The sequence below is a fragment of the Chrysemys picta genome, chromosome 5 (genome assembly GCF_011386835.1).
Source record: "Chrysemys picta bellii isolate R12L10 chromosome 5, ASM1138683v2, whole genome shotgun sequence".
Classification (NCBI taxonomy): Eukaryota; Metazoa; Chordata; order Testudines; family Emydidae; genus Chrysemys; species Chrysemys picta.
This window is the reverse complement of record NC_088795.1, coordinates 141,804,558-141,831,620: the sequence shown is the minus strand read 5'-3', so window position 1 is coordinate 141,831,620 and position 27,063 is coordinate 141,804,558. Positions and strand designations below refer to the sequence as shown.

General features: G+C 62.8%; 2 protein-coding genes across 9 annotated transcripts in view; one reads left to right on the top strand and one right to left on the bottom strand.

Annotated features, from left to right (window-relative positions):
- LOC101936648 (lysyl oxidase homolog 3) overlaps positions 1-13,274 on the top strand; it is a 40,059-nt gene extending 26,785 nt beyond the window's left edge. For all 5 annotated transcript variants that reach the window (XM_005278434.5, XM_005278433.5, XM_042844870.2 and 2 more), the window contains 7 exons: positions 1,901-2,074; positions 2,683-2,845; positions 8,205-8,448; positions 9,934-10,049; positions 10,219-10,355; positions 11,114-11,225; positions 12,339-13,274. In XM_005278434.5, the coding sequence (XP_005278491.2) occupies positions 1,901-2,074; positions 2,683-2,845; positions 8,205-8,448; positions 9,934-10,049; positions 10,219-10,355; positions 11,114-11,225; positions 12,339-12,412 (1,020 nt within the window). In that variant the 3' untranslated portion in view covers positions 12,413-13,274. The remainder of the gene's footprint in view (positions 1-1,900; positions 2,075-2,682; positions 2,846-8,204; positions 8,449-9,933; positions 10,050-10,218; positions 10,356-11,113; positions 11,226-12,338) is intronic.
- Positions 13,275-15,829: 2,555 nt separating this feature from the next.
- HTRA2 (HtrA serine peptidase 2) lies at positions 15,830-26,699 on the bottom strand. 4 transcript variants are annotated; one of them, XM_065598389.1, is made up of 8 exons: positions 26,312-26,699; positions 24,058-24,262; positions 23,693-23,887; positions 23,319-23,351; positions 22,639-22,747; positions 18,850-18,919; positions 16,583-16,652; positions 15,830-16,233 (listed from the first exon to the last, which is right to left on the bottom strand). In XM_065598389.1, exons 1-8 carry the CDS (start codon positions 26,659-26,661, stop codon positions 16,213-16,215), a joined length of 1,053 nt encoding a protein of 350 aa, XP_065454461.1. In that variant the 5' UTR covers positions 26,662-26,699; the 3' UTR covers positions 15,830-16,212. The 4 variants fall into 4 exon arrangements, with proteins under 4 accessions (XP_065454461.1, XP_065454459.1, XP_065454462.1 ...); XM_065598387.1 differs by having other exon boundaries at positions 16,557-16,652; positions 26,312-26,697; XM_065598390.1 differs by lacking the exon at positions 26,312-26,699 and adding an exon at positions 25,472-25,501 and having other exon boundaries at positions 16,557-16,652.
- Positions 26,700-27,063: the final 364 nt, after the last annotated feature.

Sequence of the window (27,063 nt, the reverse complement as noted above, 5' to 3'; positions counted from 1 at the left end):
GCTGTGGGGGGGGGCATGTGCCAGGCGGGGTAGCCCCCTGCTGTGGGGGGGGGCATGTGCCAGCTGGGGTAGCCCCCTGCTGTGGGGGGGGCATGTGCCAGCTGGGAGAGTCCCCTGCTGTGGGGGGGGCATGTGCCAGCCAGGGTAGCCCCCTGCTGTGGGGGGGGGGGCATGTGCCAGGCGGGGTAGCCCCCTGCTATGGGGGGGGCATGTGCCAGCCGGGGTAGCCCCCTGCGGGGGGGGGCATGTGCCAGCTGGGGTAGCCCCCTGCTGTGGGGGGGCATGTGCCAGCCAGGGTAGCCCCCTGCTGTGGGGGGGGGGCATGTGCCAGCCGGGGTAGCCCCCTGTGGGGGGGGCATGTGCCAGCCGGGGTAGCCCCCTGTGGGGGGGGCATGTGCCAGCTGGGGTAGCCCCCTGCTGTGGGGGGGCATGTGCCAGCTGGGGTAGCCCCCTGCTGTGGGGGGGCATGTGCCAGCTGGGGTAGCCCCCTGTGGGGGGGGGCATGTGCCAGCCAGGGTAGCCCCCTGCTGTGGGGGGGGGGCATGTGCCAGCCGGGGTAGCCCCCTGCTGTGGGGGGCATGTGCCAGTTGGGGTAGCCCCCTGCTGTGGGGGGCATGTGCCAGCTGGGGTAGCCCCCTGTGGGGGGGGGCATGTGCCAGCTGGGGTAGCCCACTCGGGGGGGGGGCATGTGCCAGCTGGGTTTTTACCATCCAGAACACGTGGCAGGGACCCCAGTGCTGCAGTGGCTCTCGCTGGTCCCATCATAGGTGCCAGCTGATGAGGCAGAAAGGAGACGATTCCCAGGCTGGGGTGCGGGAGGACTGGTCGTATCCTTGCCACTGGGCACTTTGGGGGGCAGTCATGGGGGGAAGAGGGAGGACCCTCAGCACAGTCCCTCTTCCATTTCCTCTCTGCTCCCCCATGGGTCGCTGCCCCATTCTATGGGTCTCAGTAGTGTCATGGTGCCCCTGCCCCCAGGCGTCTCTCTCCCATGTGGGTTGGTGCTGGCCAGGGGCTGTGATGATGGGAGGTGTCCCACACGCCCAGGGTCTGTTCAGTTCACAGCCCGCGCGTGGCACCCCGCAGTGCCACCCCAGGTCTGGGGAGGAGAGGAGCACCCATCGGGGAACCTCAGCCTGCCCTGGGGCGCCCATCCCCACCCACTGGGAGAGGAGTCCCGAGCACCCATCAGGAGATTGCTGCTTTGCACTGCATGCTCCCTGCGTGCACTTGGGGGATGGGCACCGAGCAAGCTGGGCGCACGCAGCTCCCCCCTCGGCTCGCTCCCACCTGCGCGGCAGGTCTCTGCTGATTTCACTCCCCATCTCCAGGGCCCCCAGCACCAGCCTGGACGAGGCTATTGGCTCCTGCACGGGCAGCTGGACAGGCCTGGAGTCACATGGCGCGAGCTCCGCCCTGGTCCTGCCACACTGGCCAGTGGTGGATTGGGAGGGGCAGCTTGGGCACCTGGTGCCCCTGGAGATGAAGCGACTGCAAATCACCATCAGCAGATGGGAGGGGCTGTCTGGACCGCAGGGGGATCAGGGCTGGGGCGGGGGGATACAACTCTGGCTCCCCAGGCCAGCTCTGCAAGGGCACTCCCTCGCACCCTGGGCAGACAGGACCGGGGCTGGAGCTGGCCTGGCACTGCCCGGGCTGCACCCACTCTGAGAGACAAGGTGCAGGCTGTAGGGGCTGCCCCGCCAGCCCCTTCCCCAGCGCCAGGTCAGGCCCCAGCCCCATGGGAAGAGCCGGCTTGTGGCTACATGGGAGGCTGCTGGGGGAGGTGGGAGACGCCTGGAGCTCTGCAAGTGGAGCCCTCAGGGACCCAGCTGGGCCCTGCCGCCAGCCCCTCCTGCTGCTCCCCAGCTAACCCGACCTTGTCACCCTCTCTTCGCAGATTCGCCTGAGCGGGGGCCGGAGCCGCTTCGAGGGGCGGGTTGAGGTGGCGCTGGGCACTGGGAGCAGTGGGCGCCCCGCCTGGGGCCTGATCTGTGGCGATGGCTGGGGAACCCTGGAGGCCATGGTGGCTTGTCGCCAGCTGGGCCTGGGATTCGCTAACCATGGCTTACAAGTAGGTGTTAGTGCTGGCTTGGCTAACCGCGTCAGGCAGGGCCCAGTACCCTGGCGGGGTGAGGGCAGCATGCTGGGTTCGCAGGGCCAGCTGGCTGTGGGGCGGGGCTGCATGCTCACGGCCCACAGGGCTTCTTCACAGATCCGCATAGTAGGAGGAAGGGCCCCCACCGAGGGCCGCGTGGAGGTGAAGCGAGGCAGTAAGTGGGGAACGGTCTGCAGTGAGGGCTGGACCACCAAGGAAGCCATGGTGGTATGTCGCCAGCTCGGCCTGGGCTACTCCTTGCATGCAGTGATGGTAGGTGCTGGAGGGGCCCAGGCCTCAGGGCGTGGGGGGCAGGGGTTCGCCCACCAGGACTGGCTCAGGGCTTGCTCGCAGGGCCCAGGCAGTGCGGGGTGGGACGCTTGGGGGCTTGGTCTCTGGGAGCTGCTGCCCAGCATCCGGGAAGGTACGCACCGGTCTCGCCGGGGGTGGGGAGGGGGAATGGCACAGGCACGGCACACACAAGTGTGGGGCAGGAGGGGGCATGCCCGGGGCTCGGTGCCTGGCTTGCCGTGCGGAGGGGCAGGGGGCACATGGGACTCTGACCAGCCCGGCGTCTCTCTCAGGAGACGTGGTACTGGGATGCCAGCAACGTGACGGAGATGGTGCTGAGCGGCGTGAGGTGCGCTGGCCACGAGATGGCGCTGAGCCACTGCCAGCACCATGGCAACAGCCTCAACTGCAAGAAGACGGGCACCCGCTTCGCCGCCGGGGTCATCTGCTCCGAGAGTGAGCGGGGGCGGGGGGCTCTCGGTCACACTGGCCCCGCCTACTAGCAACTCACAGTGTGTCATGTGGGCTGCAGGTTGAAAACCACAGCATCCCCCACCCTAAAACTGCCCACAATCCCCTATGTCCAGCGCCCTCGCCCAGAGTGCGGCCAGGAGTGGAGCCCTGGGCGTGGGCCGGGCAGCAGCCGGCACCCCCAGCACTGGGCCAGGAGTGGAACCCCACGTAAAACCTGGGGCAAACCCCTCGTTCCAAGAGCGCCCCCCCAACCTACCCCCAGACCCACTCTCCTGCCCACTGCAGCACGCACCAGCCCCCGCCGGCAGGAGCGCTGGTGCAGGCTGCAAGGCCCTCGCTCCCCTTCAGCCAGCTCCACCCCTGCCAGGCAGAGCAGCAACTTTTGAATTTTTTTTAGCACAGCTGGACCACAGCTGTGCACGAACTGGCCTGGCTGCATCCCCTTGTTGAGAACTGCTGCTCTGAGCCATCCTTTCAGCCCCAGCCCCGTGCTCTGATTGGCTGCCCTCAGGCCCCCTGCTTTGATTGGCTCAGACCTCGTCATCCCTGCAAACCAAATATGGCCTTGACCTCCTCTGTCCCCCCCAGCGCTGAGCAGGCCCCTCTCCCACGGCCCTCCCCCCAGCACTGAGCAGGCCCCTCCCCCACTCCCCTCCCCCCAGAAAGGAGCAGGCCCCTCCCCCCAGAAAGGAGCAGGTGCCCCCTGTCACGGAGTATTGGGGAACTCAGGGCCCTGCACCCCCGGCTTCCTGCGATTCACCATGACTCTCAGCCAGCCAGTAAAGCAGAAGGTTTATTTGGATGACAGGAACACAGTCCAAGACAGGTCTTGCAGGCACAGACAACAGGGCCCCCCTCAGTTAGGTCCAGCTTGGGGTCCCATGGCATCCCAGCCCCCCCCTTTGGGGGGTCAGAGCCATCTCTGCCTCCCAGCCATCTCTCCAGCCTCCTTCCAGCCTGCTTCCAGCACTCTGCCTTCAGCGACCCCTCCCACAGCCTTTGTTCAGTTTCCCGGGCCCCGGAGTCATCTGACCTCCAACCCCCTCCTGGGTTCTCATGTTACAAGCTCAGGTATGTTCCCTTGGGCCGGCTCCCATCCCCCGATGCAGACCATCCTAGTCACACTCCCCTGTCAGCATTCACACACCCCAGCAAGAACAGTCCCAGTTCGTCACATCTCTCCCCCCTTCGAGACCGAACTGAGCAGGGTCACTTTAGCCAGTGACCCGGGGAAGTTCGAACCTACCCCCGTTCCCATGGATGCCCCCGCATCCCTCCAGTTCCTTGGTGAGAATTACACCAGGCCCCTTCCGTTCCACGCCCCCCCTTAGGTCGGGGGTGCTTGATGGCACTCGCAGTTCGCATGTGGGAAGGTTTATGCGGCCTGTGCCCTTTCCCCACCCCCATACCTCTGGGGTTCCAACTGGGCTGTGGTCTTCTCCCAGCGCTCCAGTCTGGAGGTCTGTGCTTTGGGCTCTCTTGGTTTAGAGCCGCCCTTTTAACCTTGGCCACCCTCTGGAAAGGATCCTTTATGCTGGGCAAGGGTCCTAAAGCTCTTTTCCCCTTGTCCCAGGCCTTCCTCCCCCTCTGACAGGGGTCACAGGATCCGCAGTACTGTCGGACAGTAACAAAGACCCCAGGCCAGTAAAAGCTCCGTAGCAGCCTCTGCTGGGTACGCCAGGTTCCCTGGTGCCCTGAGAGGGGAATGTCATGGGCCCGGCACAGCAGCTGGCGGCGATACTTCTGGGGTACCACCAGCTGCCTCCTGATCCCCCCTGACTCCATTTTCCCTGGGGGAGCCCATTCTCGGTACAGGAACCCCTTCTCCCACAGGAACCTTTTCCGGCCACCTCGTTCCATGGTCTGTACCGCATTGAGGTCGGCCAGGTCCCTTATCTTCCGCAAGGAGGGGTCTCTCTGTAACTCGGCCTGGAACTCAGCAGCTGGGACAGGGATGGCCACCTGCTCTTTCTCGCCCGCTGGGTCCGAAGCTGCAGCCTCCCTGAGCCGCGTCCCTGGGCGTTCCCTCCCCACCAGGTTAGGGTCCTGCGCCTCAGGCAAGGCACCCCCCCCAAGGCCAGGGCGCAGGGCCCCTCGCCGGCTCTGACTGCGGGTCACACCCAGTGCCTTTTGGGGGTTGCTTGGCCAGTTCTCCAGGTCCCCCCCCATCAATACCTCAGTGGGCAGATACGGGTGTACCCCCACATCCTTGGGGCCCTCCTTGGCCCCCCACTTCAGGTGTACCCTTGCCACGGGCACTTTGACTGGTGTTCCGCCCACCCCCGTCAGGGTCAGGTAGGAGTTGGGCACCACCTGATCTGGGGCCACCACCTCGGGCCGGGCCAGTGTCACCTCTGCGCCCGTGTCCCAGTATCCATAAACTTTCTTCCCATCCACCTCCAGGGGAACAAGGCACTCGCTCCGCAGGGACAGCCCCGCGCCAACCCTGTAAACGGAGAACTTTGAATCCGGAGCATCTGGCCCCCCAGAGAAGCTGGCCTGGGGCCCTTCTCTCTCTTGAGCAGTTGATAGGCTGCCAGCCCCTCTTGCGTTAGAAGCCTGTCCCTCGTCCGTCTGGGCCTCTACCAAGTTAACCCGGTGCGGGTTCGGTCTGCTCAGTCTGTCCTTGAGCTTGGGGCACTGGGCCCGAACGTGGCCTCTTCGGCCGCAGTAATAGCAGCTCAGGTCCCGTGGGTCCCCTCGAGCCGGTCGGTTGTCCCTGACGCTGGGCATTCCCCGTGGGAGGGGATTCCCCATATTCCCCCTTTGGGAGGTCCCAGGGTGACTCTCTCTCTGCATCGCGGCGGGCCTGTTCCTTTGGGGCTCCTCCCTGCCACCCCCTGACCGGCTCTTTACAAACTCATCAGCCAGCTGCCCGGCGTGTCGCGGGTTCTCTGGCTTTCTGTCCACCAACCACAGCCTCAGGTCGGATGGGCACCGCTCATACAGTTGCTCCAGTACCAGCAGTTTAATCAGGTCCTCCTTCGTCTGGGCCCCACCAGCCCACTTGCTGGCGTATCTTTCCATGCGGGCGGCTAGTTGCAGATATGAGATCTCAGGGGTTTTATCCTGACTCCGGAACCTTTCCCGGTACATCTCAGGAGTCAGCCCAAACTCTCGTAGCAGGGCCTTTTTGAATAGTTCGTAGTCCCCTTTCTCTGCCTCTCCCAGTTGGCGGTACAATGCCACGGATTTGGGGTCCAGTAAGGGGGTAAGGACCCGGAGTCTGTCCGCGGGATCCACCCGGTGCAGCTCGCAGGCCGTCTCAAAGGCCTCCAGGAAGTCATCCATGTCCTCCCCCTCCTTGTATGGGGCCATGATGCACTTATCAAAGCCCCGTGCAGTCCTGGGTCCCCCCTCACTCACCGCAGCCGGGGGTTCGCTGCCCTTCAATCTCGCCAGTTCCAGGTCATGCTGACGCTGTCTCTCATTCTCCTCCCGTTCACGCTGATGCTGTCTCTCTTTCTCCTCCCGTTCATGCTGACGCTGTCTCTCTTCATGCTGTCTCTGTTGTTCACGATCCTCCAGCTCCCTCAGTTTTAGCTCTTTCTCCCATTCCAGCCAATTCCGCTCCCCGGATGCCGAACGTCGCCGGGAGGCTCCTCTGCTGGCCGGCGGGCTTCGCCGGGGGGACCCCCTGCTGGCCGGGGGGATCACGGCGCCTTCGGTATTTGCTGGGCTCCTCCCCACCCTTCCCCTAGGCATAGGAAGGAGGGGTCTCGGGAAGCCCTCAGCAGCCGGCTGACCACTCCCAGCTGGGACAGACACTGGTGCCTGCGCTGCATTTGCCAGGCTGCTTCCCTGAGACACAGGGATCAGTTCATTCGCGCGATCTTCCGCCTCCAGCTGGGCGATGAGCTGTTCTTTGGTGAGCCTCCCAATGCGCAGCCGCCTCTGCTTGCACAGCTCCACCAGGTCGCTCTTAAGCCGCTTGGCATACATCTTCCTGCTGGCCACTCACCGGCCTGTGTGCTCACAGCTCCCCACAGTTCGCAGGGGGCCCCCTAGTGTGCCAGCCCTTCTCGAGGTCACCACCTCTCTGCCAGGGTCGAGCTGCAGACTCCTCCGCCCCTGGGACCACTCGCTGCGATCCCACGGGGGACCCTGTTACTGCAAAAGTCCTTCTCGCTGGTCACACACTCCCAGGGGTAATAACCGTCTCTCTCCCACTCTTCAGCAGGCCTGGTCCCCGTCAATCCCCCTTCGTTTTACTGCTCCCCAGTCACTTACTGCAGGAAGCGCCGTCCACGGGGTGCAGTAGATCCCACCGCTGCCACCAGTTGTCACGGAGTATTGGGGAACTCAGGGCCCTGCACCCCCGGCTTCCTGCGATTCACCATGACTCTCAGCCAGCCAGTAAAGCAGAAGGTTTATTTGGATGACAGGAACACAGTCCAAGACAGGTCTTGCAGGCACAGACAACAGGGCCCCCCTCAGTTAGGTCCAGCTTGGGGTCCCATGGCATCCCAGCCCCCCCCTTTGGGGGGTCAGAGCCATCTCTGCCTCCCAGCCATCTCTCCAGCCTCCTTCCAGCCTGCTTCCAGCACTCTGCCTTCAGCGACCCCTCCCACAGCCTTTGTTCAGTTTCCCGGGCCCCGGAGTCATCTGACCTCCAACCCCCTCCTGGGTTCTCATGTTACAAGCTCAGGTATGTTCCCTTGGGCCGGCTCCCATCCCCCGATGCAGACCATCCTAGTCACACTCCCCTGTCAGCATTCACACACCCCAGCAAGAACAGTCCCAGTTCGTCACACCCCCCCATCCTCCTGCCCCCAGCGCTGAGCAGGCCCCTCTCCCACACCCCTCCCCCCAGCGCTGAGCAGGCCCCTCCCCCACTCCCCTCCCCCCAGAAAGGAGCAGGTGGCCCCCCATCCTCCTCCCCCCAGCGCTGAGCAGGCCCCTCTCCCACGCCCCTCCTCCCAGCGCTGAGCAGGCCCCTCCCCCACTCCCCTCCCCCCAGAAAGGAGCAGGTGGCCCCCCATCCTCCTCCTCCCCCCAGCACTGAGCAGGCCCCTCCCCCACTCCCCTCCCCCCAGAAAGGAGCAGGCCCCTCCCCCCAGAAAGGAGCAGGTGCCCCCCCATCCTCCTGCCCCCAGCGCTGAGCAGGCCCCTCTCCCACACCCCTCCCCCCAGCGCTGAGCAGGCCCCTCCCCCACTCCCCTCCCCCCAGAAAGGAGCAGGTGCCCCCCCATCCTCCTGCCCCCAGCGCTGAGCAGGCCCCTCTCCCACGCCCCTCCCCCCAGCGCTGAGCAGGCCCCTCCCCCACTCCCCGCCCCCAGAAAGGAGCAGGTGCCCCCCCATCCTCCTCCCCCCCAGCACTGAGCAGGCCTCTCGCCCCCAGCTGCCTCGGACCTGCTGCTGCACGCCCCGCTGGTCCAGGAGACGGCCTACATTGAGGACCGGCCCCTGCACATGCTGTACTGTGCAGCAGAGGAGAACTGCCTCTCCAGCACCGCCCGCAACGCCAACTGGCCCTACGGGCACCGCCGCCTGCTGCGCTTCTCCTCCCAGATCCACAACAACGGCCGCGCCGACTTTCGCCCGAAGGCCGGGCGCCACTCCTGGGTCTGGCACGAATGCCATAGGTAAATGGGGGGCTCGCCATGGCTCAGACAGGCAGGGCGCGGGCCAGGGCCAAGCTGGGAGTGAAGCTCAACTGGGCCTAGATGGGGTCGGTGGAGGCCGAGGTCTGATGGGGCAGGGGGCGGGCAGGGTACAGGGGGAGGAGGCTGGGCAGGGTACGGGGTGGGGGAGACCAAGGGGAGAGGAGGCTGGGCAGAGTATGGGGGAGGCCGAGGGGGAGGAGGATGGGCAGGGCCCGGGGGAGGTCGAGGTCCGAGCAGGGAGGAGGCTGGGCATGGTCCGGGGGAGGAGGCTGGGCAGGGTCCGGGGGAGGCCGAGGGGGAGGAGGCTGGGCAGGGTCCGGGGGAGGCCGAGGTCCGAGCGGGGAGGAGGCTGGGCAGGGTCCGGGGGAGGCCAGGGGAGCGTGCGGTGCCACGCCCTGTGGAGACCGTGGTGGGCCATGCTGGTATCTTGCCCGTGGGCTGCTGGCCAGCTGCTCAGTCACTGCCTGGTCTGCCCCAGGGTGAGGTCCTGCGGGGCTGTGGGAGTGGCAGTCCTGGGGCTGGACCCCCCCCATGCCCGGTCTCTTGGTCTCAGGATGGGGAGGGGGTGGGGGGGAGCCTTGCAGTCACTGAAGGGGGTGGAAGTGAGGGTAGCGCTTGCCACTGCATGACCCCTTGACCTAACAGCAGCCCCAGGAAGTCCTGGCTCCAGGCCTTACGGGGCAGCTGGTGCCTGGGTCGTCCTGTTCAAGCCATGGCGAGTCTCCTGTTTGCTCCATGGAGTTCAGTCCTGCTCTGGGGGGGCTCCCAGCTGGCAGGGCAGCTCTCAGGGGAAGGGCTATGGGAGAGGGTCGGGGGGGATGGAGGAGGCTGGCTTGGAGATGGGAGGGGAGAGCCCTGGGGGTGGCTGCTGTAGGGCAGGCTATGGGTGCTCTGAGGGAGGGGGATCTGTGGCTCCAGTGGCACAGAACTCGCATGGGGACGCAGTGGGGCTGTGAGCACTAACGTGGGGGGAGCAGGGTCCCCTGTGACCGCCCGTTCTGGGGGCTTTTCCTTGCTCCCCCTCGTTCTGCATGACAATGCAATTGCAGCAGGTGCTGGAGCGGGAGTCGCTGTGGGCTCGGGGTCTGTGTAGGGCTGCATGAGAAAGTGCCCGGGGGGTATGACTGGGGCCCCTCTGGGGGTATGTGGCTGGGCTGCCTCCCAGTGCCTCTCTGGGACAGACACACACACGTCCCGCTTTCCACTCCATGCCTCTTTCCAGGCTGCCCCTTCCCCAGGGCCATGTCCCCAGGATATTCCCAATATGCCGCCCCATGCATGTCTCTGGGCCGTTCTCCCTCCTCCATCCTCCCAGGCGTCCCCCCAGCTCGCACCCCACCCCCTGTGTGTGTCTCTGGGCTTCCCCCCCACCCCGGCTGCAGCACATCGCTGGGATCCCCCGTCTCTTGCCCCACCCACTGTGTGTCTGTGGGTGCAGCGCCTTCGGTTTGTGTCTCTTCCCAGGCACTATCACAGCATGGACATCTTCACCCACTACGACCTCCTGACCCCCAACGGCACCAAGGTAGCCGAGGGCCACAAGGCCAGCTTCTGCCTGGAGGACACGGAATGCCAGGAAGGTGGGTGCAGCGGCTTGGCACTGCCATGAGTCGTGCTGGAAGCGAGGGGAGAGCCCGGGGGGAGGGTGTCTCTGCCCACTGATCTCTCCTCCCTCTGGGGCTGCCTCAGGCTGGGCTTGCTGTGGGGCAGAGGGAGGGCCAGGGTAAGTGACCTCACCCCCCATTCCAGACGTGGCCAAGCGGTATGAGTGCGCTAACTTCGGAGAGCAGGGCATCACCGTGGGCTGCTGGGACCTGTACAGGCACGACATCGACTGCCAGTGGATCGACATCACTGACGTCCGGCCCGGCAACTACATCCTGCAGGTACGTGAGGGCAGAGGCTGCTGCGCCCTCCCCATGTGTGCGTGGGCAACTGCTGGGTACTCGGAGCCCCAGCCGCCGGCGCCTCTTCTCTGCCTCCCACTTCCTAGCCCATCAGAGCTTGCTTTCCAGAGTGTGTGTGTGGTGCGTGTGGAGTGGCTGTGTGCGTGAGTGGGGTCGGATGTGCACCTGGTGGGAGGGGAGGGGTGGTGTCTGGGCTGGGATGGGCCACTCTCGGATGGATGAGTTTATTGGTAGGTGCTGTCCTAGAGCTGAGGTTGCATTTAGTTTGGGGCAGGATGAGGCCATGGTCTCCTCTCCTGTGGCAGTGAGTTCCACAGTCCAGGCCTGGCCTCCAGGGCAGTTCTGTCTCCCACTCTCCCCACCTTGGGCTGCCAGGGTCAGTGTCCCTGCAATGTAGCTGTCACAGGCTGTCAGGGAGGGATCCCCAGGGTGTGGCCAGCAGCCCAGAGGCCTGGAGCTGGGCTCTGTACTTGGGGAAGACTGCAGAGCATGGCCCTGTGGGGAACGTGGGCCCAGCGCCCTGTGCCACTGGGTGTGTACCGGGTGGAGCTTTCTCAGGCCAGGGGCTTTGTGCATAGCTGGGTGAGCTAGGGGGTGGAGGAGGGGCACAAGGAGCCCTGGCCGGGGGGGGCGGAGGAGGGGCACCTGGAGCCCTGGCTGGGGGGGAGGGGATGGCGGAGGGGCACATGGGTGTGGGGGCCCGGCAGTCCCTCAGCCCCGGGTGGTGCCCTTGGCAGGTGGTGATTAACCCCAACTACGAGGTGGCCGAGAGCGACTTCACCAACAATGCCATGAAGTGCAACTGCAAATACGACGGGCATCGCATCTGGGTGCACAACTGCCACATCGGTACGGGGCCGCGCCGGGGCCTGGGAGAGACGGGGGGAAGAAAGCGTTGGGGGTGGTGCAGGCGGGTGGGAGAGGTGCCAGCGTTGGGCACGTGGGTGATGTGGGGGGTAGATTTGTGGGGAGGGGAGGTGGCATTGGCTGTGGGGTAGGGCAGGCTGGTGCTGGGGAGATTGGTGGGAGGGGAGCTGGCACTGGCTGTGGGGCAGGGCTGCGCTGGGGCAGGGTGGGTGCTGGGAGTGTTGAGGGGTAGGTTGGGGGAAGGTTTGGGATGGTGGGAGGGGAGTGCTGTGGCAGGGGGTATTGAGGGCATGGGGGTGGGATAGGTTTTGGGGGATGGTGGGGAGGTGGCATTGGCTGCAGGTGTGGGGCAGGGTGGTGCTGGGGGTGGGCAGCTGGTGGGAGGGGAGGTGGCATTGGCTTCGCAGGCTGGGCTGGGCAGCACTGGGGCAGGGTCGTGCTGGGGGTGGGGAACTGGTGGGAGGGGAAGTGGCACTGGGGCAGGGGAGCTGGTGGGAGGGGAGGTGGCACTGGGGCAGGGTGTGGGGCAGGGGAGCTGATGGGAGAGGAGGTGGCGCTGGCTGTGGGGCTGGGCAGGGCAGCACTGGGGCAGGGTCGTGCTGGGGGTGGTGAGAGGTAGGTTGCGGGGGAGGTTTGGGATAGTGGGAGGAGGGGAGAGCTGTGGCAGGGTGTGTTGAGGGCATGGGGGTGGGATAGATTTGGGGGATGGTGGGGACCGTGGGGAGGTGGTACTGGCTGCGGGTGTGGGGCAGGGGAGCTAGTGGGAGAGGAGGTGGCGCTGGCTGTGGGGCTGGGCTGGGCAGGGCAGCGCTGGGGCAGGGTGGTGCTGGGGGTGGGGAGCTGGTAGGAGGGGAAGTGGCACTGGCTGCAGGTGTGGGGCAGGGTGGTGCTGGGGGCGGGGAGCTGGTGGGAGAGGAGGTGGCGCTGGCTGTGGGGCTGGGCTGGGCAGCGCTGGGGCAGGGTGGTGCTGGGGGCGGGGAGCTGGTGGGAGAGGAGGTGGCGCTGGCTGTGGGGCTGGGCTGGGCAGCGCGGGGGCAGGAGGCTGCTAGAGATATTCTGCCCTCACTGGCGCCTGTGTCTCCCCTTGTGCTTCAGGTGACGCCTTCAGCGAAGAGGCCAACAAGCGGTTTGAACAGTACCCAGGACAGCTCAACAACCAGATTGTATAGTGACCCCTCTCCCCCCCCCATGCCCCCCGGAAAGGCCGTCTCCCCACGCACCGCCGGGTGCTCGGAGGTGGAAGCAGTTTGTCCCGGGGCAGCGTCACGTCCCAGGCTGGCTTGCGGGGCTCTGTGGTGAGAGGATCTGTGCCCAGCAGCAGCTGGTGCAGGTGCCAGGTGCAGCCTCTGGCCCGGCCCAGCTCGGCTGTGGAGTCCTCGGGCATCTCTGATCTCAGGCAGGATTTTCCTGGGCTGATGTGGCCCCACATTCTTGTCTGACCGTGCAGGGCCTGACAGGAGGGAGGCTCTGGGCACTGCGCCCCACGGCACCCAGCCCTGCTCGGGGAGAACTGTGGACTTCTACCACTGGGCAGTACGGGGGCTTCCGCACCTCGTTGTGGGGCTGAGGTGCAGCATGACACCAAGCAGGGCAGGGTTAGAGCCTGGGCCAAATCTGGCAGCTTCCTCTCCCTGGGAGAGTTGGAGAGGTGTGTGAATGGCCATCAGCTGCCTCCAGCTCTGTCCCCAGCTCCTGCCCCCCATCATCTCCTCCCACCACTGCCACACACTCATCCTGCCCCTCCACCTCCCACCGCCCCCTCAGCCACTGGCCTGACCAGCCCCCCCTAGTTCCCAGCCGACACAGGAACCTCATGGAAGAGGAGCAACGGCTCCAGGCACCTTACTCAGCGTCCCTTGGCCCATGCCACCTGCAGGGCTGGCCGGGTCTGGGCCGTCACACCTGTCTCCGTACAGCAGTGTGTCTGTGTACTTAAAGAGCTAAAACCACATCAGGCTGCCCTGCTCATGGTTGGGACGCCCCCATTTCTCAGTTGTCATTTTATTTTCTGTATAAAAGTGACGGTCTGTTTCCCTGAGCACTGCTGGCTGGTTTTTCCCATGAGCTACACGCAGGGGCTTCCTGCCTGGCCAAGGGGAGAGCCTGGCCCTGAGACAAACCAGGGCAGCGCAGGCCTGCAGCTCCTGGTCACAGCTCCCAGCAGGGGTAGGTGCCCGCCCGGAGAACATGGGGATAGCGGCCCAGCTGCAGTGCGAGGGCCAGCCCTGGCGCCAGCGGTAAAGGGCAGAATGGCTTTGCCCTGCCACCGACAGGTGAGGGAACCCAGTGCTCCCTGGGCCACAGAGTGGGCAGCTGCTCCTGCAAAGGGTGGGGTAGGGCTCACTAACCCACAGCCTGGGGGTGGGGATGCCACCCAATGCACCTGAGGGCTCCAGCGTGGCTAGGGAGCCCCTGGAAGAGGCAGGCTACGGGAGAGCTCTGCCTGCGAGCGGGGATGTGGGGGGTTGGCTGGTAGGAGATAAAGGAAGCTCAGGCTGGGGGGCAGAGCTGGGCCTGTCCCCAGGGAGTGGGGTTTGCTGGTGTGACAGGAAGGGGCAGACTGCAGAGCTGGGGGGCAGGGGGGATAGGGCCATGCCTGGGGACAAACTGCCCTGGGCCAACACACAACCTGGGTCCAGCACATGCCCCTGGCTTGGGCAGTTTGCCTTTGGCCCAGCCAGACGCTGCTGAACCCTCCCCCTGGCTGAGGAGCGTCAGCTGGAGCCCGGAGCCAGCCCTCTGTCCCCAATGCATGGGGCTGTCACGGGCTGGGCCCAGCCTGCAAGGAGATGCCAGGGCCAGCTCACAGCTGTCACTGGGCCCCTAACGTGCCGCTGAGGCAATGGCCCGGCCTTGCTGGTGTGGCTGCAGCCGGAGTGCAAGCAGCTGAGCTGCAGGGCCCTGGGGGGAGGTGGGCACGAGATGCCCGGGCAGGGCATCGGGTGTGCATGGCCCAGCAGCCTCCAGCCAGGACTAGGCACCCATGTCCCCACTGGGCTTGATCAGGGCAGGGAGCCTGAGAAGCAGCAGCAGGTGCCACTGCAGAGCCTCAGGGGCAGGAGGAATCAGAGGCAAGTGTGTTGGGCTAGGAGGGCAGGGCCCGAGGTGGGTAGCCCAGGTGCCACCACGGAGGGAGAAGCCAGGCTGGACTAGTGGAGATCATCCCTGCAGGAGCGGTGAGGGCAACATAAGCAACTGCATGGGGAGCTGCCAGGGTGGGAGGAAAGGGGGGGGGCAGGTGCTGACTCCTGGCTCTGGAAAGCCACCACCGCTCTTTCCGCCGCAAGCAAGCGCCCCTCCTCCCTCGCTGGGGTTTGGTGTAGAACAAATTCCACTGGAGGGGCCAGGGCCGGCCGTGAAAAGAGGCCTCTATGCTGGGCTGTTTTTCCTGTCTGGGGGGGAGCCGTAGTTCAGAGCTGCCTCCCCGCCCAGCACTGAGCTCCTTTCATACATTAAAACAGCCACGTGCCAGGGCTGCCCAGGGCCCCAGCTCAGACCCACAGCTGCGCTCCTGCTAGCAGCAGCACTCCCCCCCCCCCCACGGGCCCGGCCTGCAGCTCCCTGCCACAGGGAATTCCAGGAACTGGGGAACAGCGTGGAGCTGCTGGTTCCCAGAATGCGATGCTGGGGGCTCCCTGCTGCAGGGCCCAGGGAGGGGAACAAACAGCCCAGCCCCCCCCCTCCCCCCCCGGCTCAGCAGCAGCAGGGCAGTGAGAGGCAAGCAGTCCCTGCTCCCCAGCCAGTGCCTGCAGGAGACCAGGGCAGGCAGGGACTCTCAGCCCCATAGCTAAATGGGGCACGTGCAGGGGGCAAGTCCCTCACTGCCGCAGCAGGCTGCCAAGGGAGCAAGTGGGGCAGGTCTCCCCAGCGAGGAACCGGAGGGGAACACTCCAGACCCCAGTGCACAGGCAGCTGGGCTTGAGGCTCTGAGGGACAGGTCTAGGCCCAGGGCAAGAGGCTGGCCAGGACTGACCCACCTGCCCCCTCCTGGCAGAGGCCAGGGCTTGGGTCAGACCCGGTATCACAGCCCCTCTCCCCGTGGCCTGCACAGCAGCAGATGCAGAGCCTGGAGCCCATGCCGTGACTGGAAGTGATTTGAGCCGAATGCCGCCTGCCAAGTCCCAGAGCATGAACTCCCCCCGCCCCCACAGAAGCAGCCGCAGCTGCACGCAGAGCTGGGGCAGACAGCCCGAGTGCCGGAAGTGTGGACACCAGCCTCAGCACTTCACCCGGCCCCATGCAGCAGCCGACATGTGGCCCTAACCCTGTGATGACAGGAGCCCCCGCAGCCCAGAAGGGAGATCTGTGCCAGTGACCACAAACCCCACCGTGATCCCCGAGGGGGGCTAGAGCCCAGCCTGCCCTCAGTGCATGGCATGGAGCCAGTAGACCAGCTGCTGGGGGGTGCGTCTCCACAATGCCCTGGGCAAAGCTCCATCACCTGCCCTTGTCTGGCTCTGGCTGACTGCAAGGGGAGAGCCCTCCCCCTGCCTCAGGCGGGGGCTGCCCAGCCCAGGAGTGGCCCTGCCTAGCTGCAGCTGGACGCAGACTCCCTCAGCCTCAGGAGGGAAGCAAGGGCCATGGCCGACGGTTCCCCATGAGAGGTTTAATGGGGATGAGGGAAGCAGACAGCAGCCACCCCCCATGAGCCAGTTCCAGGACCAGCCCCGCTGGCTGGGGCATTTCAGGCTCTTGCAAAGGCCGAGTCTCCTCTGCACCGCCCCGTGTGGCAGCAAGGGGCCTCCTGCCGGTCACTCCGAGCCTCTGGCTCGGCTCGTGTGCTTCAAGCCAAGTCCACGGTGCCCCTGCCAGCTGGGCAGCTCTCTACTCCGTGACCTCAGGGCTGACGTTCACCAGCAGCATGTCATGGCCGCGCCGCACGAGCAGGGCCAGGCTGTTCTGTGTCCGCACGGCCTCGTAGATGTCCTCTGCACGCCGCACCGTCTGCCCATTGATCTCCTGCACAATGTCACCCGCCTTCAGGCCTGCCCTGTCGAGAGAGCAGACACCAGCGTGCTGGGGGTCCGACAGTGATGCATGCAGACTTGCTCTCCCCAGAGCCCTGCCCCAGGCAGACGGGGATGGGGGCATGGCCCCACCTAGAGCAGTTGGCTGGCTCTGGGTTGTGGCTCCCCTGGGAAAGCTGCAGTGTATTGACGTGAGGGCAGCCCTCCTGGCACGGACAGGGTTAACCCCGTCAGGAACACACTGGCTGCTGGTGTGGGCTGCCTGGGGGCAGGGGATGGGCACTGAGTCCACAGTGAGCACCCCGCGTTCTGGGCCCCAACCCCCCCCCGCCCCAGCAGCACTTACTGGTGGGCTGGGGAGCCAATGATCACCTTGTGGATCAGGACCCCGTACGAGACATCAGGGAAGCTGGAGTCTCGCAGCTTCAGCTCGGCCAGGATACTGCAGAGAGAGAGAGCGAGAGAGAGCGCGCGTCACTGAAACACCCCCCAGCCAGGGGCTGAGGACACCGTGTCCCAGCACTGGAGGGCGCTGGAGCAGCCTCACCCGGCCCAGTCGCCCATCCCTGAGAACAGCCAGCAGCAGCCGCCTGCCATAGGGAGGCCAGGTTAACCTGCCCCAGGAAAGTCCCTTCCTGACCTGGCAGCAGGCAGGTTCTAGCTCTGCCACACTCATTACTGCTCGGCAGGTTCTACTCTAACGCTGAGCTGGGCCATTGTCTCCTGCCCCTCTCCAGGGCTCAGCCCTGCTCCCCCAAGGGAAAGCAGACTCGCCAGCACACGGAGCACACCGGCGCCATCTCCTGGACACCAAGAGAGGCAGTTTAAGAAATCAACCACCACCATTAACCCCGATTCAAGGAGACGCAAGTGGCATCTCCCCTTCCAGCACCCCAAGAAGGGGATGTAAAAGACCAAGGGCACCAAGCGGGATCCTCAGGCCTACCTGGAAGCAGGACTCAAGAGCAGAGCATAAGCTCACAGCGAAGGCGGCAGCAGCACCCGTCCCCATCCCCTGGGGGGAAGACGCCTGCTGGTTCATGCCGTGGCATTGTTTTGTTGGACCACCGCACTACTAACCCCACTAACAGACTGAGCTTTGAGAGGCAACTAAAGGTACATCCCAAGCCCCAGCCAGCCAGGCAGCGAGAGACCCACAAAGTCCCTTATGCAGCTGAGCCTGAAAGCTCCAGCCTGCCAAGACACTTCAAGGCTCAGCAGGCGCACGCAGGTATTCCAGTGCCACCCTTCGGAGCACTGCCAGGGGCTGCCTGCCTATGGCATCCCGGAGCGTGCGGCAGAGCAGGGCGTGGGGAATGCAGAACCCTGGTCACCTGCCGTGGAACACAGGAGCTGACCATTGTTACTGCGGCCTGGCGATTTCCCATAACCCCAAATGGGCCATCTGCATTCCTCCAGAATGACACAACTTCTCCTTATTTGCTGTGCGAGACCATGGCCGCCTGTGGTGGCAGAGTAAATCTAGAGACGCCTGGTGTTGGGCAGAAATGAGAATAGCTCTCTGTCCATAGATTCAAGGACTGGAAGGGACCTCGAGAGGTCATCGAGTCCAGTCCCCTGCCTGCATGGCAGGACCAAATACTGTCTAGACCATCCCTGATAGACATTTATCTAACCTACTCTTAAATATCTCCAGAGATGGAGATTCCACAACCTCCCTAGGCAATTTGTTCCAGTGTTTAACCACCCTGACAGTTAGGAACTTTTTCCTAATGTCCAACCTAGACCTCCCTTGCTGCAGTTTAAACCCATTGTTTCTGGTTCTATCCTTAGAGGCTAAGGTGAACAAGTTTTTTCCCTCCTCCTTATGACACCCTTTTAGATACCTGAAAACTGCTATCATGTCCCCTCTCAGTCTTCTCTTTTCCAAACTAAACAAACCCAATTCTTTCAGCCTTCCTTCATAGGTCATGTTCTCAAGACCTTTAATCATTCTTGTTGCTCTTCTTTGGACCCTTTCCAATTTCTCCACATCTTTTTTAAAATGCGGCGCCCAGAACTGGACACAATACTCCAGCTGAGGCCTAACCAGAGCAGAGTAGAGCGGAAGAATGACTTCTCGTGTCTTGCTCACAACACACCTGTTAATACATCCCAGAATCATGTTTGCTTTTTTTGCAACAGCATCACACTGTTGACTCATATTTAGCTTGTGGTCCACTATAACCCCTAGATCCCTTTCTGCCGTACTCCTTCCTAGACAGTCTCTTCCCATTCTGTATGTGTGAAATTGATTTTTCCTTCCTAAGTGGAGCACTTTGCATTTGTCTTTGTTAAACAAAGCTCAGCTAAGAGACGGCTGGGGCATGGCAAATACTGGGGGGGGGGTGTAACGGGGTGATGGGAGGCTGAATCTCCCTGGGAACTCATCTGCCAGAGCGAGGGATGGGCTCCCTGCCCCTAGGGATGCTCCCCTAGACTTCAGCCAGCACAAGTAAACTAATTGGCCTGGGGTGAGGTGGGACCCACGAAGGCTTTCCCAAATGCAGAGAGAGAGAGTGAGTGTGAGTGTGTCTCACACACACACGCGCTCCCTTCTCCAGCTTGTTTTCCTGAGAGACTCTGGCCCCCAGGAAAGCCCTAGAAGCATCTTCTGGCCCCAGACCCAGGACACATACCTGGGGGTCAGCGTTAGCATCACTATTCCAATGTAGCGGCGCTTCACCTCCGTGCTGCCGAACCAGGAGCCTGCAAGAGGAAAGGGAACCAGGTCTAAGAGGCCCAAGAAGGGACCTGTGTGAGCACCCTCCCTCACCCTCCACAGCACAAGACCAGTCCAGCTGGGTCACTCCTCAACCTGCTTACCCAGGAGAAAACCATGCCCCACCCCAGGCTGCAGCCTGCCACTTCCATCCCATGCATCCATCCCATACAGGGCAAGTATCATGTGGGGAAAACAGCGGCTGGGAGAGCAGGGACACCCCAGATCATTGCCAACATCCTAACTGCAGCTGCTCTGCGATCCGGACCCACCACACACAGACTGGGGCTGCCTTTGTGTAGAGAGCCCGGATTCTGGTCAAGGCCCTGAGTAGAGCCACAGAGCACCCTGCCAACCCATAGGCAGAGAGAGACCCAAAGTCAGAGTTTAAGGCCAGAAGGGACCCTCAGATCAATCTAGTCTGACCTCCTGTACATCACAGGAAACTGAATTTCACCCAGTAACCCCTGCATTGAGCCCAAGAGCTTGTACATATGAAGGGCTACCGAGCCAGACCAACGATCCATCGAGCTCAGTATCCTGGGTTCTGACACTGGCTGGTGCCAGACGCTTCAAAGGGAACGAACAGAACAGGACAATTAGCAAGTGACACATCTCGTCATCCAGTCCCAACTTCAGGCAGTCAGAGGCTAGGGACACCCAGAGCAAGGGGCTGCGTGTCCCTGACCATCCTGCTAATGGCCATTGATGGACCTATCCTCCAGGAACTTAACTAACTCTTTTCTGAACCCTGTAATACTTTTGGCCTTCACAAGATCTAGTGGTAGCAAGTTCCACAGGTTGACTATGTGCTGTGTGAAGGAGGTACTTTATATTTGTTTTAAACCTGCTGCCAATTAATTTAATTGTGTGACTCCTGGTTCTGCATTATGTCAACAGTTAAATAACACTTCCTTATTCCCCTTCTCCACACCATTCATGATTTTATAGACCTCTATCACATCCCCCTCAATCTTCTCTTTTCTAAAATGAACACTCCCAGTCTTTTTAATCTCTCATATGGAAGCTGTTCCATACCCCTACGTTGACCGTCTCTGTACCTTTTCCAATTCTAATATTTTATTTTTGAGATGGGGCAACCAGAACTGCATGCAGTATTCAAGGTATGGGCATACCATGGATTTTATAGTGGTATTATGATATTTTCTGTTTTATTATCTATCCTTTTCCTAATGGTTCCTATCATCATTAGCTTTTTTGACGGCCGCTGCACATTGAGTGGATATTTCAGAGAACTATCCACAGTGACTCTCAAGATCTCTTTCTTGAATGGTAACAGCCAATTTAGACCTAATCATTGTATATGTAGAGTTGGGATGATGTTTTCTAAGGTGCATCACTTTGATTTATCAACATTGAATTTAATCTGCCACTTTGTTGCACAGTCACCCAGTTTTGTGAGATTTTGACTTTGTAACTCTTCAGTCTGCTCTGGACCTATCTTGGGTAATTTTGTATCATCTGAAAACTTTGCCACCTCACTGTTCACCCCCTTTTCCAGATCATTTACGAATATGTTGAATAGGACTGGTCCCAGTACAGAATCCAGGGACCACTATTTACCTCTCTCCATTCTGAAAACTGACCATTTATTCCTATCCTTTGTTTCCTGTTTTTTAACCAGTTACTGATCCATGAGAGGACCTTCCCTCTTATCCCATGACAGCTTACTTTGTTTAAGAGCCTTTGGCGAGGGACCTTGTCAAAGTCTTTCTGAAAGTCCAAGTACACTATATCCACTGGATCACCCTTGTCCACATGTTTGAAGACTCCATCAAAGAATTCTAGTAGATTGGTGAGTCATGATTTCCCTTTACAAAATCTGGTGACTTTTCCCCAACAAATTGTGTTCATCTCTGTGTCTGATAATTCTGTTCTTTACTACAGTTTCAACCAGTTTGCCTGGTACAGAAGTTAGGCTTACCGGCCTGTAATTCCAGGATCACCTCTGGAGCCTTTTTAAAATATTAGTATCACGTTGGCAATCCTCCAATCATCTGGTACAGAAGCTGATATAATCAATAGGTTAGATACCTCAATTAGTAGTTTTGCAATTTCATATTTCAATTTATTCAGAACTCTTGCGTGAATCCCATCTGGTCCTGTTAATGTTTAATTGATCAGTTTGTTTCAAAACCTCCTCTATTGACACCTCAATTGGGGAGGGATAGCTCAGTGGTTTGAGCATTGGCCTGCTAAACCCAGGGTTGTGAGTTCAATCCTTGAGGGGGACATTTAGGGTTTTGGGGATTGGTCCTGCTTTGAGCAGGGGTTGGACTAGATGACCTCCTGAGGTCCCTTCCAACCCTGACAGTCTATGATTCAATCTGGGACAGTTCCTCAGATTTGTCATCTAAAAAGAACGGCTCAAGTGTTGGAATCTCCCTCCCATCCTCAGCCGGGCAGGCCAATGCAAAGAGTTCATGTAGCTGTTCTGCAATGGCCTTATCGTCCGTGAGTGCTCCTCTGGCACTTTGATCGTCCAGTGGCCCCACTGACTGTTTGGCAGACTTCCTGCTTCTGAGGGGTTTACATTTTTTGCTGTTTGTTTTTGAGTCTTTTGCTAGTTGCTCTACAAATTCTTTTTAGGCCTGTCTAATTGTACTTTGTGTTTGACAAAGGCATCCAGAAAGGCATCGCATCTGGATTTAAAGACATCAAGTGACGGAGAATCCACCACTTCCCTTGGGAGTTTTTTTTTTAAATCTGAATTTGTTTGGCTTCAACTTCCAGCCCCTGGTTCCTGTTCTGCCTGTCTCCGCTAGATTAAAGAGCCTGTTAGTGCCCGGTATTTGCTCCCTGTGCACGTGCCTAGCCACTAATCAGGTCACCTGTATTTATTGCTTTTATAAAGAGCTCAGTTTGTTTAACTTAAATCTCTCACTGCAGAGCATGTTCTCCAGCCCTCAAACCATCTGTGGCTCTACTCTAACAGCTCCAATTTTTTGATGTCCTGTTTAAAATGTGGGCACCAGAACTGAATGCAACATTTCAGTATTGGCCCCAGCAGCCCTTCTGGAGCCCTGGGGTGCCACTTATCCAGCCTGCTGCTTTGACAGAGGTTCTCCCTAGCAGCCGCTGTTTAACATCCTCCTCACTGGTGAGTTAAGCCTTGGAGGGGTTGCACCCAGACAACATGGGCTGAGTGTCTCTTTCCTATTGCCCCACATAGGCGCCAGGGAGCAGGTGGGCACTCACGGCCTCTTACCACTCAGTCCCCTCATATCAGGATGGGAGAGTTCCCTGGCCCTCGAGCCCTGGCCCCTTTGCACTTAGGGGCATAGCTGCTAAAGCCTGAAGAACAGAACTGCACTGCCTTTTCTCAGAAGACAGATGGGCCCCGGCTCCCTTCTCCAGAACCCAGCTGTGTTCAGGCACCTCTGCCTGGCTCCATCCCTTCCAGCCCCCCTGCTACCATAGCTGAGAAGAGGAGAACCCGCCTGCAGTGGAGGGGGGCTGGGGACAGCCCAGAGAGATGGTGTCTCTGCCTGGAAGGACCCCTCAAGGGGACAGGCTTTTCCCTTGGACTCTGACATGCTGGGAAGAGGTTGAGGCCCAGTCCTCTGCCAGGGATAGATGAGTGACAGCCCCAACAAGGAGTCTGGAGTGGGTACTCCTATCCCCGCCGCCCCCCAGCTCTGCTCCACTCCCTCTGCCTGTATCTCCCCCGCACCAGCTCACTCACTCTTGCGCTGCTCCCCCTTCTGCAAGAATTCCCGCAGCCGGTCCGAGGGGATGGCGAAGGAGATACCCGAGGTCACCTTCATTGTGTTCACCCCAATCACCTCGCCGTCCTGCCGGGAGACAGTCACCATGCAAGCCAAGCAGGGCACCAGCCTGCCCCACTGCCATCCCTCCTGCCCCACAGTTTGCCCCCTTGCCAGGAGAAGAGGGACATGGCGCCAGGCAGGGCTCAAGCCCAGACCATCCAGGCTTCCACCAATTTGCTCCCAACACACACTCGGCTGGGGGTGGGTCAGGTGGTGATACTCTCATGGGAGTGAGCGGGTCCCACCGGCTGTGGGGGCCATGCAGCCCTTCCTCTGTGCCTTATAAGTACCAGACCCGGTCCAGTTACCCCCAAGCTTGGCGTGTGGCTCCATTCAGGTCAGAGCTCCCTGGGCTGTGGGCAGGGCCCGGGAGAGGAGCAGCTTGGGTCAAGCTGGTGCCTCATATGTCCCACCAAGAGTCAGCAGTACGAAGAGTACGAAGGGCCCCAGCTGCCCCATCGCTGTCCTCCCTGTTGGCAGCGTGAGGTGGACACCTCCCTCCCACAGAGCAAATGAGATAGGGCTGGAGCATCCAGCCCAAACGGGCACCACATTCCCTCCCAGAAATGGCTAACGCCCAAATGGCAGCACTTACCAGGTTGACGAGGGGCCCCCCCGAGTTCCCAAACTGCAGCAGGAGAGAGAGGGGGAGAGTCAGACCCCAGCAGCGACATTCCCACTGGGGGGCAGAGACAAACCCCGGAGAACCTGGGGTGGTCAGTAACACGGGCAGCGAACACAGCCCCTGGGGAAAATAACCCAGATCCCCTGCCTCGCGCCCCCTCCTGCTTTCCAGCTCATCCTACAAGGTACCTGCCGAAACCTCCGTACATGCAGGCCCCCTTTCCCGGCTCCCCCCTCCACCCCAAAGAGCAGCAAAATTCTTCTGAAGGTACAACATGGTGACTTCAGCCAGGCCCCCCACTCCACTCCCCAGCCCCCCACTGTCCCGCCCCCCACTTCCCTTACATCTATGGCGGCGTCGGTCTGGATGTACTCCATGTTGGAATCGGCCAGGCCCAGCTCCTGGCTGCCGCGTTGGGCAGAGCTGACGATGCCGGAGGTGATGGTGTTTTGCAGAGCAAAAGGGCTGCCCATAGCCACAACAAACTCACCTTGACGCACCTCTGAGGAGCGACCCAGGGGTAGCGTGGGCAGAGGTTGCTGGGAGGAGAGAGAAAGACAGGTCAGCACAGCTCCAGGGAATGCCCTGCGGGCAGCCAGCGCAACGCCATTGCAGCAGCAGCAGGCTGAGAATTCCCTGCCCTCTGGACTGATGAGGCCAAGAAGAAAAGGCTGCTAGCCCCTGGCTGCGCACCTGGCTCCCCACACACCTTGGGGTTGATTTTGATGGTGGCGATATCTGCCACCTGGTCGACCTCACGGACCACGGCATCGTAGAGCTCTCCGCTAGCCAGCTTCACCCGCAGCCGCCGCCGATTCGCCACCACATGGGCATTGGTCACGATAAGGCCATCCGGGGACACCACAAAGCCAGAGCCGTTGGAGATGGGCACCTCCCGGCCTGAGAAGGGATGCCTGCAGGACAAGAACCAGAGGTAGCTGTGGGGAGAGCCAGGGTCAGGCGCAGGGGGGAAAGACATCCAGCTGTTATCTGCACCCCCTTTATTCAAGGCAGAGGCCCCCTTCCGTAGTGTTTGCAGATGACACTAAACTGGGAGGAGTGGTAGATACGCTGGAGGGTAGGGATAGGATACAGAGGGACCTAGACAAATTAGAGGATTGGGCCTAAAGAAATCTGAGGAGGTTCAACAAGGACAAGTGCAGAGTCCTGCACTTAGGACGGAAGAATCCCATGCACTGCTACAGACTAGGGACCGAATGGCTAGGCAGCAGTTCTGCAGAAAAGGACCTAGGGGTTACGGTGGATGAGAAGATATGAGTCAACAGTGTGTCCTTAGCGCTAAGAAGGCTGGGGGGGGGGGACGACACGCAGTACCAGGAGGGGTGAGTCGGTACCGGGGGGGGGGGGCACTACGGGGGGGGGGCAGTACGAGGGTGGTAGGGGTGGGTACTGGTATTGGGGGGGAACAGTACCAGGAGATATGGGGGGGGGGTCGGTACCTGCCCAGGATCTCGATGTAGACCAGGGCGAGGGCGGTACAGGGGTGTCGGTGCGTGGGGGGTCCGGGGGGGTGGTAGTACCGGGGGGGGCGGTACCAGGGGTGTCGGTGCAGGGGGGGGCCGGGGGGGTCAGTAGTACCGGGGGGGCGGTACTGGGGGTGTCGGTGCGGGGGGGGTCAGTAGTACCGGGGGGGCGGTACCGGGGGGGTCGGTAGTACCGGGGGGGTCGGTGCGGGGGGGCCCGAGGGGGGTCGGTAGTACCGGGGGGGGGGGGGGCGGTACCTGCCCAGGATCTCGATGTAGACCAGGGCGAGGGCGGTACAGGGGTGTCGGTGCGTGAGGGGTCCGGGGGGGGGGGGCGGTAGTACCGGGGGTGCGGTACCGGGAGTGTCGGTGCAGGGGGGGGGCCGGGGGGTCAGTAGTACCGGGGGGGCGGGTACCGGGGGTGTCGGTGCGGGGGGGGTCAGTAGTACCGGGGGGGGTCAGTAGTACCGGGGGTGTCGGTGCGGGGGGGGCCCGAGGGGGGTCGGTAGTACCGGGGGGGGTCGGTACCTGCCCAGGATCTCGAAGTAGACCAGGGCGGGGGCGGTACCGGGGGTGTCAGTGCGGGGGGGGGGGACCGGAGGGGAAGAGTCGGTAGTACCAGGAGGGGGGGGTCGGTACCTGCCCAGGATCTCGATGTAGACCAGGGCGGGGGCGGTACCGGGGGTGTCAGTGCGGGGGGGGGGTCGGTAGTACCGGGGGGGGGGTCGGTACCTGCCCAGGATCTCGATGTAGACCAGGGCGGGGGCGGGTACCGGGGGTGTCAGTGCGGGGGGAGGACCGGAGGGGGGGAGTCGGTAGTACCGGGGGGGGGGTCGGTACCTGCCCAGGATCTCGATGTAGACCAGGGCGGGGGCGGTACCGGGGGTGTCAGTGCGGGGGGGGGGGGTCGGTACCTGCCCAGGATCTCGATGTAGACCAGGGCGGGGGCGGTACCGGGGGGGGGTTGGTAGTACCGGGGGGGGGGGGGGGGTCGGTACCTGCCCAGGATCTCGATGTAGACCAGGGCGGGGGCGGTACCGGGGGGGGGTCGGTAGTACCGGGGGGGGGGTCGGTACCTGCCCAGGATCTCGATGTAGACCAGGGCGGGGGCGGTACCGGGGGTGTCAGTGCGGGGGGGGGGACCGGAGGGGGGGAGTCGGTAGTACCGGGAGGGGGGTCGGTACCTGCCCAGGATCTCGATGTAGACCAGGGCGGGGGCGGTACCGGGGGGGGGTCGGTAGTACCGGGGGGGGGGGTCGGTACCTGCCCAGGATCTCGATGTAGACCAGGGCGGGGGCGGTACCGGGGGTGTCAGTGCGGGGGGGGGACCGGAGGGGGGGAGTCGGTAGTACCGGGAGGGGGGTCGGTACCTGCCCAGGATCTCGATGTAGACCAGGGCGGGGGCGGTACCGGGGGTGTCAGTGCGGGGGGGGACCGGAGGGGGGGAGTCGGTAGTACCGGGGGGGGGGGGGTCGGTACCTGCCCAGGATCTCGATGTAGACCAGGGCGGGGGCGGTTTTCTCCACCACGTCGGCGATGAAGTTGAAGGCGGCGCGGGCGGAGGCGGGCGGCGCGGGGGGAACCGGCACCGCGGCGCGCACCCGGGGCAGCAGCGCGGGCGAGTCCCGGCCCCGGCCCCAGAGCAGCAGCAGCAGCGCCCCGGCCCCCGCCCCCGCCAGCGCCCAGCGGGCCCGGCCTCCCGGGGGGGGCTCCCCGCGCTCCGGGCAGGGAGCTACCGCCAGGCCCCGGACCGGCCCCAACACCCGCGTCGGCCCCAGCAGGGCCCGGCCCCGCCCGGCCGCTCGCACGCCCAGCGCCCAGGCCGCCATTCTCCGCGCCGCGCCGCGCGGGGCAGGCCGGGAAATGGAGTCCCGCGTGGGGCAAGCCGGGAGCGAGGCGCGCCGCGCGGGGCAGGCCGGGAGATGGAGTCTCGCGCGGGGCGGGAGCGAGGCGCGCCGCGCGGGGCAGGCCGGGAGATGGAGTCCCGGGCGGGGCGGGAGCGAGGCGCGTCGCGCGGGGCAGGCCGGGAGATGGAGTCTCGCGCGGGGCGGCAGCGAGGCGCGCCGCGCGGGGCATGCCGGGAGATGGAGTCCCGCGTGGGGCAAGCCGGGAGCGTGGCGCGCCGCGCGGGGCATGCCGGGAGATGGAGTCCCGCGTGGGGCAAGCCGGGAGCGTGGCGCGCCGCGCGGGGCATGCCGGGAGCGAGGTGGCCGAGCGCGGGGCAGGCCGGG

Bases quoted from the DNA above. Each gene is read 5' to 3' on its own strand.
- HTRA2 (XM_065598387.1), bottom strand. From the start codon at position 26,661: ATGGCGGCCTGGGCGCTGGGCGTGCGAGCGGCCGGGCGGGGCCGGGCC. The intron at 23,888-24,057 runs GTGTGTGGGGAG...CTCTCCTCCCAG, and splicing joins CCATCAAAATCAACCCCAAG to CAACCTCTGCCCACGCTACC. The intron at 16,653-18,849 runs GTATGTGTCCTG...CTCTCTCTGCAG, and splicing joins ATGCTAACGCTGACCCCCAG to TATCCTGGCCGAGCTGAAGC.